Source organism: Halichoerus grypus, chromosome 8 (assembly GCF_964656455.1).
Source record: "Halichoerus grypus chromosome 8, mHalGry1.hap1.1, whole genome shotgun sequence".
NCBI lineage: Eukaryota > Metazoa > Chordata > Mammalia > Carnivora > Phocidae > Halichoerus > Halichoerus grypus.
The window spans coordinates 26331528-26346649 of NC_135719.1; the positions used below are offsets into that span (position 1 = coordinate 26331528).

At 48.2% G+C, this 15122-nt stretch overlaps 1 protein-coding gene across 2 annotated transcripts; it reads right to left on the reverse strand.

The window, feature by feature from the left end:
* Positions 1–4878: 4878 nt before the first annotated feature.
* On the reverse strand, positions 4879–14753 carry SELENOS (selenoprotein S). 2 transcript variants are annotated; one of them, XM_036092876.2, is made up of 5 exons: positions 14599–14753; positions 13754–13888; positions 11438–11544; positions 7856–8024; positions 4879–5465 (listed from the first exon to the last, which is right to left on the reverse strand). In XM_036092876.2, exons 1-5 carry the CDS (start codon positions 14672–14674, stop codon positions 5386–5388), a joined length of 567 nt encoding a protein of 188 aa, XP_035948769.1. In that variant the 5' UTR covers positions 14675–14753; the 3' UTR covers positions 4879–5385. The 2 variants fall into 2 exon arrangements, with proteins under 2 accessions (XP_035948769.1, XP_077935093.1); XM_078078967.1 differs by lacking the exon at positions 14599–14753 and adding an exon at positions 14538–14559.
* Positions 14754–15122: the final 369 nt, after the last annotated feature.

Below are 15122 nucleotides of genomic sequence, written 5' to 3' on the forward strand. Positions count from 1 at the left end.
GGAAGAGGTTGATCCCAACATATCCCAGATGGAAGTTACCAGGCCTGCCGTGGGAGGGCAGAGCTATACACTGAAATGTGTGGCAGGACCTTGTCTATCTGTGCTGGCAGGAGCCTGGGAAGAATCACAGTAATGGACTCCAAGGGTGTCAGAAGGACAACGAATTATAAAAGGATCGCTGGAGCCAAACTTCTCAAAATGGAATCCAGGGTTTAATGTGTTGGCTGGAGCCCTTGGGAATGGTGTTCAAATCTGCTAGACTCCTTATCTGAAGCCTGTGGTCAAAGTGGCCTGGAGTCAGCACCCCCAGATGCTGGCCTGAATGGACTGCGGTTGATGACTCCCTGCAGCTCATACGGGGTCAGCCCCTTTGGGCAAGAATGGGGTGGAGAGTGGGTAGGGAGGGGTAAACAGAAATTACCCAGCATTCTCACTATCTCTATCCTTGATAGTGATGAACACTGAGGCCTCCTCATGAGCACCATTTTTAATGTGTCGATGAAGGGATGTCCTCAGGCCCACCTCTGGAGGGCATCATTAAGGGGTGCACCATAGGCCACTGTATTAACTTCCTCTGGCTGCCGTAACAAATAGCCACAAACTGGGTTTTATTCTCTTTACAGTTCTAAAGGTAGAGTCCAAAACTGAAGTGTGGGCATGGCCGTGCTCTCTCCAATGCCCCTAGGGGAGGATCCTTCCTTGTCTTTCTCAGTCTCCTCTTCCTATAAGGACATCAATTGCTATGAACTGAATTGTGTTCCCCAGAAGTCATGTTGGAGCCTTAACCTCCAGTACCTCAGAATATGGCTGCATTTGGAGAGAAGGTCTTTAAAGACATAATTACATTAAAATGAGGCCTTAGGGTGGGCCCTAATCCAACCCGACTGGTCTCTTTAAAAGAAGAGATCGGGACACACAGATAAAGAAAGGATGCACATCCACAGAGAAAAGACCACGTGAAGAGGCACGAGGGTGGCCATCTCTGAGATGGGAGGAAAGCAAGCCTGCAGACACCTTTGACTTCCAGTCTCCAGAATTGTGAGAGAAGAAATTCCTGTGAAGCTACCCAGCCTATGGTGTTTGTTAGGGCAGCCCTAGCAGACTGGTACACAATCACATTGGATTAGGGCCCACCCTAATTCAGTAGGACCTTGAATGATTTTTTTTTTAAGATTTTATTTATTTGAGAGAGAGGCCGAGAGAGCGAGCAAGAGAGAGCATGAGGGGGACAGAGACAGATGGAGAGGGAGAGACAGACTCCCCGCTGAGCAGGGAGCCTGATGTGGGGCTCAATCCCGGGACTCCAGGATCATGACCTGAGCCGGAGGCAGACACTTAACTGACTGAGCCACCCAGGCGCCCCAGACCTCATTTTAACTTGATCCCATCTACAAAGACCCTATTTCCAAATGAGGTCACATTCATAGGTCCTGGGGGTTAGGATTTCCAGCATACCTTTTGGGGGACATAGTTCAACCCCTAATAGCCACCAGGGGATCAGTTGGCCAGTTTAGCGGGTATGCTGTCCCCAGAGACTCCAGCTTTCAGCCCAGTGCAGCCAGGGAGAGGCATTGGCAGAGACCGGTGGGTGGGAAAGTGGGGTCAGAGGACTTACTCTGGTTCCTTCTCACTGGGAAGTGAGAGTTGGCTCGCTCTACTGCAGGCCTGTCTCTGTCAGGCGGCTTTCTCCACACAGGCCCTCTCTCTCTCCAGGCTCTGGTAGCTATTCTTTTTGTGCAACTTCAGGCTTGCGGGGTGGCAAGAGGGCATCAACAGCTCCCCAGCGGTGCCAACTGGACTGCGCCTGGACTTAGGAAATGTTTTGGCTGATGGGATGGTAGCAAATGTGAAGCAAACAGATTTGGAAAGGTTAAGCACACTATTCTTAGACCTAAACCACCATGTGAACAAGCCCAGCTGGGCTGCCGGAGATTGAGAAACACATGGCCCAGTCACCTGCTGCCCAGCTGAGAGCCGGCCAACCAGTGAGTTAGGTGTTTGTACATTTGTGGTTTCCACACCACCACTGACATTGGTTACCTTCTTGCCTTTTCTAACTTCCTCTAACTCCAGTGTTCAGTGGTCAGAAGGCAAGAAAAAAAGCACTGAGGAGTGGCTGGAAAGGTAGGAGAAAACCAGTCACGTGCGGAGTCCTAGAAGCCAAGAGAACAGTGTTTCTCAAGGAGTGCTCAATTATCGCAAATGATGCTCGCTTAGGTGGAGTATCGAGAATGATCCGTCAGACCTAATACCACAGGCGACCTTTAGAGGAGCGTTGGTGAGGAAGAGGAACAGGAGAGAGAATGCAGACAACTTTTTCAGGGAGGGAACTGGCAAAGGGAGAAGTAGGCAGTCGTGGGAGTAAAAGCCAGTGCGTGGTGCGACGGCAGACAAGGCAGGCAGACAAGGGAGGGAGGGCAGCAGGGAGGGGTCAAGTGCTACCAGGCCAAATAAGGTGCGACCAAGAGTTCCCCCAGTTTGAAATCTGTTGACCTAGTGAGAGCCTGGTCAGTGTGAAGCAGAGGGTCGGGTGAGAGGCAGAGGACAGGCGGGGACAACTCAAAGTTCATGGTACAGGGAAGGGCACCAGAGGGAGCCAGGGCTTTGTTTATTCAATATGGCCTTGTTCTGGTTTGCATGCAAAGCAGGTGACTATTTGGTGAAGAGCTAACAGAGATGGCAGAGGGGAAGGCAGAGGAAGGAGAGGCAAGACTGGGGTCCGTGAGGAGCGGACGGGATCCAAATGACTCTTTCTCCCCACGTACAGAGGCAGGTGCACTGGCCACGGATGGAACTCCAGCCACCAGAGTTTCAGCTGATGATTCACGTGTACTCACAAGAACCTACTAACATTGCTCCATGATCAGGAAGGACTGGGTCACACATTCATCACTGAACGCTTCTCCCTCCCGTGTCTAGCACAGCAGTTCCCAGCTGCCAGCCCAGCTGCAGCCCCTCCGCTGAGGCATGAGGCATGAGGCACGAGGCAGTGTCCTGCCAGTTGCACAAGGCTCCAGCACGGCCCGCTCCCTTCTTCCCCACAGGCCTCAGGTTCTGGCCCCACTTCCTCATCGTTTCAAAAGGAGAGCAAGACTCACCTTCCCTGGCTACCTCCATCCACCCTTCTGGAATGCTTTCTGCCCTAGGCTTGTAGCACACAATTTTCACCCATTAATAATACTACTAATAATCAATTATTAATATTATATTAATAGTATTAATATCCCACATAACTGTTTCATTAGCCAGATAGCTCCCCACCCTGGTTATCCATAGCCCTTGGCTATTAGGAACACAAGGGTGAAGCCGACCGTGGTGATCAAGGATCAGAATTCAAGCATCGTTTCTTCCATGTGCTCATGACTCACTAATTTCTAGATTTATGGAAAAAATGAGGTTTGACGGAAATGAGTCACATCTCAGAGTATACTAAAACATGCCCTTCTACTTCTAAAATGAATCAGAGAGAGCAACTTAACACACATTTTCAGCTACAGAAAATACATGAAGGAAAGAATTATTAAAAAGTTCCTTTATAGCCCACAAGGGAATCTCTCGATGTAAACAACAAATCTGGATGAAATACTTTAATATAAGTCTGAAACCTCCCATGCTGTAAACGCTCTATGCTGGTTAAAAGCCAATCTAGTTAAAAACTGGAAACTGGGATCTCCTAAACCTCACAAGCCCCACCCTTGTTTTCACTGACCCTCTCTTCTGTCTGGAACCCCCGCTGTCCCCGCCCAAAATTAAACTCAAATGTCTCCAGACTCAAATTCTTAGTCTGGATTATTCCAACCTATTTGTAAATACACTGTTCTTCAAGTGTCCTGTTTCTGTTCTCTCCAACCTTCCGCAAGGGACTGTAAGTTCCATAGGACCAAACTGTATTTTTTCTTTATATATATCAAGAAGACAACCTCAGAATACTTCAACACATACCAGATACTCAACAAATGTTGAGCTAATTTATATATGAGACTACTCTAGAATACTTTTCTGGCTAATTACTACTATTCTGCAGGTTAATTTTGTTTCTTCTTATGATTTCAACTTCACAGCAGGATCAGTGAACTACAGCACTTAGGCCGAATCCAGCCCATGAGCTAAGAATCTTTTGTTTTCAACATTCCTTAAAGAAGTATGCACATCCTGGCTGATAGACATTAAGGAGGGCACGTGATATAATGAGCACGGGGTGTTATATAAGACTGATGAATCGGGGTGCCTGGGTGGCTCAAATGGTTAAGCATCTGTCTTCGGCTCAGGTCATGATCCCAGGGTCCTGGGATCGAGCCCCACATTGGACTCCCTACTCAGGGGGGAGCCTGCTTCTCCCTCTGCCTCTGCCCCTCCACCTGCTTGTGCTTTCTCACTCTATCACATAAATAAAAATCTTTAAAAAAAAAAAAGATGAATCACTTACCTCTACCTCTGAAACGAATGATACATTCTTTGTTAATTAATTGAAGTAAAAAGATTTTTTTTAAAAGTATGCAAAGCCCACACTATAATCGTGCGCAGTCTGTAATATTTCCTCTCTGGCCCTGTAGAGTACCCCGGACAGAGCCTCTAGACAAGAAGGTAACAAATGAGTTACGCCGCGAGAGGAATGACCAGCAGGGCCCTCAGAAACCTGGTTGGCCCTCGAGACACCTCTCGACAGATGTTTGTTTATCCTATTAATTTAGCAACTCAGCTCCGAGCACCCGATTCTGTGGACAAAACCCAAGGGATCTGACAACTCTGGGACTCACTGTAGCTGTCACTCCCCTTGCTCACCACAGGTGAGAAACAGTGAGTAGGGAAAATAAGTAGCAACAGGAGGAATTCAAGTTCATAAAGAAATTTCCTTGAATTTAATAAAGATGCTAAAAATGTTTTTTGCATTTTTTTAATATTTAGTTTCTTTTTTACAAAGTTCTGTACATAAAAATAAATATACAGAAACAACCCCATCAACTGTCTGCATCAGTAATCCTCGCTGGTGGGCTCACCATTTACAAGGAAGACATCATTCAACGCAACCTGTCACAGAGACTGTCCTACCAGCAAGGACTTCTAACGTGAAGAACCGTCACTGGGTCTCTTTTATCAAGATTGTTAATCACCTGGAGGGCTTTATCTACCAACTAGCAATTACCCCTGAAATCAATGACTGCAGTCACTGGCTTTAGTGAGGTGTGACCGGCTATCACTACCACCAGTGGTGACGTCTACATCCTACTCGGACTTCAACTGGTAACGATGCAGTGCAGTTAAGAGCAGACACAAACCCCACTCCCCTTGGCTAGTCACTGTGAAAAGTGTGCGTGAGGCAATTGAACTGAGGGTTACTGATTCCTCTTGCTAATGTCGAAAGCGACATTAACAAGACTCTTAGCCTCATCCACCAGATGACGGGCCTCTGCGTCCAGGTCTCCAAGAGCAGGCTCCACCTCCTTCACCAGACAACGGGTTGTAACCTGGGATGAGAGAAAGGAAGCAAACCAGTACTGGGAACATTCTGTATAAAACATAAAATCGTGAGCCTGACACACGAAGCACAATGAAGATACAGATTCTATTCTCACAGACCTTTTCATAAAACCTGTCGCTACCACATGAAAACAATACTTTATTCTGTGATTGCACCTTGAATTACTTTCTGGTGGGAATAAAAGAAGCCAGATAGCTTCTTGGTCTTGACTCCTCAGAAACCTAAAAACTCCCCAAAACACACAAGAAATTTGCCCCAAAAAACCTCTCAAGATGGCTGGATTTAAGCATATGAAGGCTTCTGCTACAGTGCTTAATAAATAAAATGCATACATTCAAATAAGGACTGTGCGAGCTACAGAAAGTAAATTAAAAAAAAAATCAAAACAGAATGGAACTTGCCCCTTCTGTCAGTCAGACCTGGGTCATGTATGTGCCCTTGCACTCACTCCTAACTTCACACACTCATTAGCTTCCCAAAGTTAATGGACATTTGGTGACCAGGCTGAGTGGTCTTTAGGCTTTAGGCTTTAGGCCAGCGAGACCTTAACTGAGGTGGTTTTGTTGTGGGATCTCTGGGCAATAACTCCCCGTGCCTCAGTTCCTTTATTTGTAAAACCGAGCTAGTCAGAGAGTATCTGCTCTGGATCGCCGGGAACACTGAAAGAGACAATGCACAGAAGCAAGTCATGCATTACATTTTCTACAATGGGGGCGCCTGGGTGGCTCAGTCGTTAAGCGTCTGCCTTCGGTTGGGCTCATGGTCCCAGGGTCCTGGGATTGAGCCCCACATCGGGCTCCCTGCTCCTCAGGAAGCCTGCTTCTCCCTCTCCCACTCCCCCTGCTTGTGTTCCCTCTCTCGCTGTCTCTCTCTCTGTCAAATAAATAAAATCTTAAAAACAAAACAAAACAAAAACAACATTTTCTACAATGTCCATTCCTCTCCTAAGTATCACTGCTATTTGCTCTAAAAAATACCCTTCCAGCAAATTTTTTAAAAAAGATTTCTTTACTTTAGAGAAAGAGAGAGAGCACATGTGTACGGGGGTGGGGGTGCGGGGCCGAGGGAGAGGGCGAGAGAATCTCAAGCAGACTACCTACTGAGTAAGGAGGCGGATGCAGGGCTCAATCCCACGACTCTGAGACCATGACCTGAGCAGAAACCCAGGGTCGGATGCCTAACCAACCGCGCCACCCAGGTACCCAGAGGGGATGGGGCTCAGCCTTTAAGGGCGGCCCAGCCTGTGTCCGTGCTGCCTTGGAGCCCACATTCGGGCCTCCCCGTGGTCCTCCCGGACGCCAGCAGGCTTCCACACCTATGCTTCCGCAGCACCCGCACAGAAGGCCTCCCCTCCAATGGAGAACAAAAGTATTCCGCCGAGAACTGGCTCCTCCACAAAGTGTTCTGGGACCTTTGCCCCCTCCTCCCTCAGGATTCACGTGGAACTGCTAGCAGATCACAGACATGACTTATTTTCATTTGTGTGTGAGTCACATCTTCCCAAAAGGATGTGAAAGACCTCAAGAATGGGATGGAGGGCGCCTGGGTGGCTCAGTTGGTTGAGCGTCTGCCTTCGGCTCAGGTCATGATCCCGGGCTCCTGGGATGGAGCCCCATGTCGGGCTCCCCCTGCTCTACAGGGAGCCTGCTTCTCCCTCTGCCTGCCACTCCCCCTGCTTGTGTGCCCCTCCGTCAAATAAATAAATAAAATCTTTAAAAAAAAAAGAAAAAAGAATGGGATGGAGACAGACAGCGACCATATCACCTAGAGTGCAGAGGGGTGGGGGTTGCACACAGAAAAAAGCACTGAATGAACACCTGTCCGTGTCTCCTTGAGAAAGTTATTTGCAAGAAACAAGGTGGCCCTGGCTAAGAGGACAAAAACCACTGTGTTCTAGCCCCGTGACGCTCATCTGAAAGATGGGCAAGCTATCCCTCACCCTGCTTACCGCTTCCTTTCCAGAGCCGTGTGGGACTAGGGTGAGCTGCTTAAATCTGAGAGTCATCATGCCAGTTACGCACCGGGTCAATGACTGACCTCCCTTTTCGATTTCTTATTCAATGTTTGTTTATTATTATTATTTTTTTTACACTGATGGGACACTGAGGCCAAGGAGGTTACAGGCCTCCTGGAAGCAGGACCTACACCCACATCCATGCCCTGGGACACTGGACAACAAGGGCATTGGGCTCACCAGGTTGGCGACCGCCAGCCATTAAGGGGTGTTTTGCATGTGTTTCTTTTATTTATCTTCATAATCCCAAACTTAGGAATTAGCTTCAATTTATATATAATAAAAGGAAGAAACAGAATCTTATTTTTAAAAGGTAAACCTACCCTGTAACTGCTCGGAATACTTTAGTGTCTGGTACTCACCACCTCCCCGCAGAGGCTTCCTGTCCGATTTTCGTTTTGGCAGGACCGATGAAGTAGAAGGCCCAGGATTGTCTTCTTCGGGAGGCTTTCTTGCAGTTCCTTTGTAACTTTTCCCTTCTTGCATGCTGTCCCACATTTCAATCTTCTGTCTCCTTTTTTGTTCTTCAAGCTGAAAAGAATTGCACATGTTACAGAATGAATTCATAAGCTACCATTTTTCTCAAAGAAAATGCTAATTCTGATGATTTTTTTCATTTAAAAGTCCTTTAAACCTGCGTTTTCTTTAGTTAGTAACACTGCTGTCATCTAGTGCAATGAGTTTAACTCACAGAAACATTTTTTTTTTTTTAGGATTTTATTTATTGGGGCGCCTGCGTGGCTCAGTCAGTTAAGCATCTGCCTTTGGCTCAGGTCATGATCTCAGGGTCCTGGGATTGAGCCCCGCATCAGGCTCCCTGCTCAGCGGGGAGTCAGCTTCTCCCTCTCCTCCCCACTCATGCTCTCTCTCGCGATCTCTGTGTCTCTCTCTCTCTCAAATAAATAAATCTTAAAAAAAAAAAAAAGGATTTTATTTATTTGGGGGGGTTAGCATGAGCAGGGAGAGGGAGAGGCAGACTCCCCACTAAGCAGGGAGCCAGACTTGGGGCTCAATCCCAGGACCCTGGGATCATGACCTGAGCCGAAGGCAGAGGCTGAAGGCAGATGCTTTACGGACTGAGCCACCCAGGTGCCCGTGTTTTTGTAAACTATTAAAGAAAGCAAAAAGTGTCACGGAAAAAAGAGTACCAATTCAGTTCTTTGGCAACTTGCCCACAGTAGGGCATTTTTGTAACACGGAAGAACTCTGACTTGGGATGGGTGAGCGTGGCTGGCAGGCCTGCTCTGTTGCCGCGTGGCCGAGCTACCCGAGCAAAGCCGCTTAATCCCTCTGCTCTGCAGACTGTGAGGATCCAACAAGGGCAGATGTGAAAGTGTTTTGAAAGTCAAGTACTACTGGAAACATAAAGGACAATTAATCTCAGCAGAAAACTGTGCACGACAATGAGCACCCGAGAAAGCCTATAAGCACACAGTGAGCAGGCTCCCAAGGCAGGAGGGAGACCCAGTGCACTGGACCTTTGCCTCTGCTTCCTACTCCTCGAAGGGCAACCTGCCCGCCAGCAACCAGGTGCTGTATCTTACATGCGCACAAACCTCCGTGCAGTACCTTTCTCATTCCCCATGGAAGGCAGACCCGAACTGCTGTTCGCTCTGGTGCCAGTTAACTGCGATGTCACTGGGATATGTGAGGAGATGCCTTAGTCAGCACATTTCCAGAAAATTTCTCCACGGGTTTCAGGGTCTGCTGCTGCTAACCCCCAATACCTGGCACCTCGTGCTTCCACTGTCTGCAAGGACAAGAGGCCCACGACTTGAAGGCTAGTCTATACTCCTAGCTGACATGCAGAACCCCAGGACATGGAACATGGCGGACAAATCCTGGGACCGCAAACAGGAGAGCTGATTCAGCTGTGGGTCGGGCGGCCTCCATCAGTTGGTTATTATTGCTCTGCTTCTAAGTATAGGAGACAGAACCCCATGTCCTATAACAATCTTAAAACCGAAAACAGGCTTTTGTCCCTTTCCCAGTTTTGGGGGGCTCACACTACAATTTTAAAAAGTGATCTTTTTTTTTTTAAAGATTTTATTTATTTATTTGACAGAGAGATAGAGAGAGAGCACAAGTAGGCAGAGTGGCAGGCAGAGGGAGAGGGAGAAGCAGGCTCCCCACTGAGCAGGGAGCCAGACGTGGGGCTTGATCCCAGGACCCCAGGATCATGACCTGAGCCGAAGGCAGCCGCTTAACCGACTGAGCCACCCAGGCGCCCCAAAAGCGATCTTTTAAAAAGATTATTTTCAGCTACATCAGCAAACTGCAAAGATGATCAAGCTATTTTACTAACACACACAAAAAACTCAGACCCTGAAGTCATCAATTCTGACATGGAGAAGGAACCCAACTTATTCTATGGCTCTCGGAACAAAGCAGTAATAATTAAATGGTTGGAGATCAGCAAAGAAAAAAACTAAAATAGAACGGCTCAAAAATGGCATCTGTGTATACTACGTTGCCATTTCAATGAAAAAAAAATTTTTTTTTAAAGATTTTATTTATTTATTTGACAGAGAGAGACACAGCGAGAGAGGGAACACAAGCAGGAGGAGTGGGAGAGGGAGAAGCGGGCTTCCCGCAGAGCAGGGAGCCCAATGCGGGGCTCAATCCCAGGACCCCGGGATCAGGACCTGAGCCGAAGGCAGACGCTTAACAACGGAGCCACCCAGGCGCCCCCAACGAAAAATTTCTATGTGTGTTTATATACAGATAAATATTTCTAGAAAAATACCTAAAAATCTAAGATGGAATGCTTGGGCAGCAGGAGGTGGAGGAACAAGGAGATCAGAGACTTAATTTTCATGGTACAGATTTTTATAATAATTTTTTTTTTTTTTACTTCGTAGGATTTAAAAAGTTAAGTAACAGCAATGTGGCATTCTAGGTTAGTGATTGCGTTTAAACTGAAAAAATGCAACTGAACAGTGAAGAAGGCTGCCGAGACAGGGTGACCAAAGAGGATGAATGTGTGGAGTAGGTGTGGTCTTATTCTGTCCTTTCCTCCTGGGCTCCGGCCAAGCTGGGGAGACCAGCCACGTACTGGATGACCATGCAGAAACCACAACAGCCTCTAGTGATGGCAGAAAGGCACAGGACCTTGGAAACACCAGAGACACAGGCAAAGCCAACAGGAAGACCAATTTCTCTGCTGCCTTAGAGCATGCAGAGGCTTTCTTCTGAGAGGATGAAGAAGGGCCCAGAAACATCTGGATTGAAACTTCTTAAGAGAGCAGAGACTACAACTTGGTTGTTTCAGTTATACAGACTGGGTCAAATCTGGTGGGTGGTCTTGCTCCTGTGAAGAGCAGCACAACCCACCAGATGCTCCGGTCATTTCCAACAGCTGTCCTTGGTTCTTCTTCCCCCCACCCCTCCTACTGCTCCCCAACCAAACCATGTGCCCTTAAAAAATCTTTCAAAATCTCCTGCTCCCCGTCTCACCCCTGGGTTGAGCCCACTGCTGCCCTCCCCCTGGCTCTCCTTCAATCCACTGAAGAACGGCCCCACCAAGTTAGATCATGAGATACATGGCTTGAAACAAACAATGGAGCAAGAAGCTGAATGTATACTCTGTGTGCCCAGGGGCCTGGCAAACGGAACACACAGTTTTGGGTGAGAATACACTGCGAAGAAACCACTGAAAAGCAAAAAGGTAAATAAAAGAACACCTTTTTAAAGGAGTATTTTCCCCATAAACAGTTAAGATATTGCACAAGGAAAGTGTGCAGACCGATACTGAGCTAAGTGGAATCGATTCTGCCATCATTAGTTGTTCCAGTACCTGCCCTAATGGATGGGGGTGGGGAGGACATGCAGGCAAGCGTGCTTATACACACACACACACACACACACACACACACACATATTCTTTTACCCACAAAGCAGCAAAATATTTAAGACTATGTATTCAAACTAAAACCAGCTCATACCTGTCTTAGTTTTTCCTTATGCTTTTCAACTTGTGCATTTAATTCTTCTTGCATTTTCAAACGAGCAGCTGCTAAAGCCTCCTGTCGTTTAACGACAACATCGGGTTCTAAAATGTCAGGAAAAAATTGGAGAAAAATAGAAACTCTTGAGGGTCCACATTATTAGAAGGATACAGAAGTACCGATGTCAGGCAATGCAAAAACGTGTACTTTACGTGAAAATTCTCCTGTTGTGCATAAATTCTACTGCTTATGGGGGCAGAAGACTGTCCTACCGCCGTAGTTCTTAGCCCTAGTTAAAGATCCAGGGCACCAGAAATCCCTATTAGAAACATGCATTTCTGGGCTCCCTCAGCAATTCCAATTCAGAGAGTCTGGCATAGCCCCGTGACGGACATGTAAGTGGTCTGAGGGGCACCCTGAGACTCCGTTCCACAACCTGGACATCTAACAGCCAGTCTCCAGGCTGACCAGAATTCGAGAAGACAACAAGGGAAGATAAAGTTTTCTGACTATTAGCCATCACGTATTTAGCCCAGATCCATACCACAAAGAGGTAAAGATCCTTAGGCATTTTGCCCTTATTTCTACAGAAAAGGAAAATCCTTCCAGTTAGCATTAATGCATACTAGCTCCCCAGCTTTATCTACGTTTTATCTGCTTTGTAAAAACAAAGCAGAATTGTATAAATATATTGTCACGTTCTCTATCTGCTCATCTATTCAGACCACCATGTTAAGAACCACCACAGGGCAACTACACAGTGGTGTGGCTAATTTTTAAAGAAGAAAACAAAGTAGAACTACATGTTCACATCAGCACTCTCCAAAAGTATAAGCAACCATCACTACCTACACGGTGGTGGAAAAAGAGCACGTAACTGAATCCACATAAACTGGGCCAAAGTATTGTTGTGCACGTAGCAACGGGTGTGTGTCTGGGTGTGTGTAGTGGGAGAAATGACTGGAACTCTATCTTTAGAAACAAAACAAAATTACAGTTCCACTTCAGGGAAATGTAAATTTCGGTAACATGTGTTAACTATCGGGTCATTCTTAGAATAAAATCAAGTGTCGATTTTTTTAACCAAATGTTCCTAACAAAATTGTAGAACAGCACAACATAACACTTTTGACTGCACATTTACTTTTCACAGTGCTTCACGAAAACAATTAAGCCTCTTTAAAAATGTCCAGTCTAGCATCATCTTATAAACCTACTCTTCAGTTGCAAGGGCGGGTCTCCCCCTGCGAGCACTTCACTCGTAGAGATGGCTTCCCCAGGTCACTAACACTGCCACCCTCTTGAAACCCTGCATTTTACGCAAATGTACAACTGTAATTTGTGGCTTGTTGTCATATGTACAGCCAACAATCAAAAAGACTGACAGAATGGCAGGACCACAGTTCCATGGGAGAGAGGAGAGGTATGTTTGAGTGAAGGACATTCTTAAGTCTTTCCACTAGTTACTCCTTTTGTGTTACGACATTTGCTTTTCTCCCCAAACTCAGTAAGTGTGCTGAGTCAGAAGAATGATTTGTATTTATTTATTTATTTTATTTATTTTTTTAAAGATTTTATTTATTTATTTGAGAGAGAGAATGAGATAGAGCATTAAAGGGGGGAAGGTCAGAGTGAGAAGCAGACTCCCTGCTGAGCAGAGAGCCCGATGCGGGACTCGATACCAGGACTCCAGGATCATGACCTGAGCCGAAGGCAGTCGCCCAACCAACTGAGCCACCCAGGCGCCCCAAGAATGATTTGTATTTAATTGAGCTGCCATTCTCAAAACGCTTGACATTTCTTTTAGGTATATCCTCAGAAACTAGTTTCTACCTAACGAAAAGGCTACTGTTTCAGAGGGACTATGTTTTCGAAACAGCCAAGAGTAATTTGAAATCAGATCTCATGAGGAAGTTGTGAAAATCAAAATGTGGTGGATATAAAGAACCAAGGCTGAGTTTCTTGTCACTCGCAATGGTTCTAGAGATTCAACAGGCAGACCCACAAGTATGGAGAAGCTGTGAAGTTTTCCTTTCAATCCATCCTATAAATGAAAAACCATTTCACAAGATACGCAGTGAGTGCTCTACACACCATCAAGCAGGTTTTCCATCTCATTAAAATCTCTGAAATTAAAAAAAAAAAAAAAAGCTGTTGCACATTCCCCAAAATCAATTCCAGAGGCATAAAATGGCTTTCCTTTCATACAGATCAGAATCATGAACTTCTTACTCTTCCTAACAGACTAACTTTTAAATACTACAAGAAACAGGCGTAAAGCCACTGTCTTCTCTTCTGTTACCAGGCACTCACCCACGGCAGCCGCAGCTCGGTCCAGCTGCCTCTGTCGCAAGGCCCTCAGCCGGGTGGAAAGCTTCTGAAACACCACGTAGAGAAGGATGCAGCTGAAGACGATGTACCAGCCGTAAGTGGCTAGCAGGGAGCCCACTGAAAAGGAGAAAACAGTTTTCAGGAAACTGAGTCATACCACTACTAGACTTGTCCGTAAAATTCAACGAAGGCAAAGGAAGCGTAGCTCCTGCCCTCAAAACCCTCCGGGTCTAGCCGAGGAAATGGCCTTCTAAGTAGGCAGTTAAAATAGAAGCGAGCACAATTCAGGGGTCACCGAGAAGGGACTTCTCAACCATCCGGGGAGTTGAGGGGCCAGTCCGGAGGATGGAGGGCGCCGCAAAGCGGGTTTTGATGGGTGAAGGGAAGTTTATCCGACTCAGGAGGGCAGAGGCCTTTCAGACCTCAGGAACTTATAGAAAGGGGTGGCCGTGGGGGCCGACACAGCGCCGGGTATGGAGTGGGAGGGTGACGCGAGGCCTGGAGGAAAATGCCCAGGGCCGAGTGGCCTCAGTCTCCGCAACCCAGAGGGGCTTGCTTCGCATAAAGTAAAGGATTCACGCAACAAAGGGCCCGACGGCGCCGCCCGGAGAAGTGCGGCTCCGGGAGGGCCTCCGCGCGCGTTCCAGGCCCTCCTCCCGGACCTGCGTGCGGCGCCGCCCGGCTGCCGGCCAGGCCTCCCCAGGCCTCCCCAGGCCTCCCCAGGCCTCCCCAGGCCCGGCCGGGCGCGCAGCAGAGGACAACGCACCGAACATGGCGGCGCCCGGGGGAGCTGGCGGTACGAGCCCGCGGCCCGCGGCCCGACTCACCCGTGACGTGCAGGTAGCGCAACCCCTCTGTCTCCAGGGCCGGCCGCGCGGACAACAGCTGCCCGTCCCGCTCCATGGCCGTCGCCGAGCCGCGCGGCCAGGCCGAGTCAGCTGGAGTCTTCGCCTTCCGGCCCGCCCCTACGTACACGTGGCGCGCGCCCGAGACCAGCGGCCCGGAGTCCCGGCCAATCGTGACGCGACCCGGCCCTGAGGCTCGGCCAATCACGGCGAGGGCGTGGCCAGCCGGGCGGGGCCGGGAGAGCAGGACCGGGCGGTGGCAGGCGGCCCGGGGCCTACAGCGCCCTGGGTAGGCGGGCGGCGTCGCTGCTGGCGGGGTTGAATCCATGTGACGGATCTCCGGGCCGGCTCCGTCCGGCAGGTTTACCTTTGTACTGATTGCGCACCGAGGTCACGGGGGGTTAGGGGCCGCCTGGAAACAGCATTTGCGCCCACATCCTTGCCCCGGGCCCACTGGGCAACAACTCGGCCGGCAGAATCCCGGCAGATGAGGGTTGCCGCCAGGG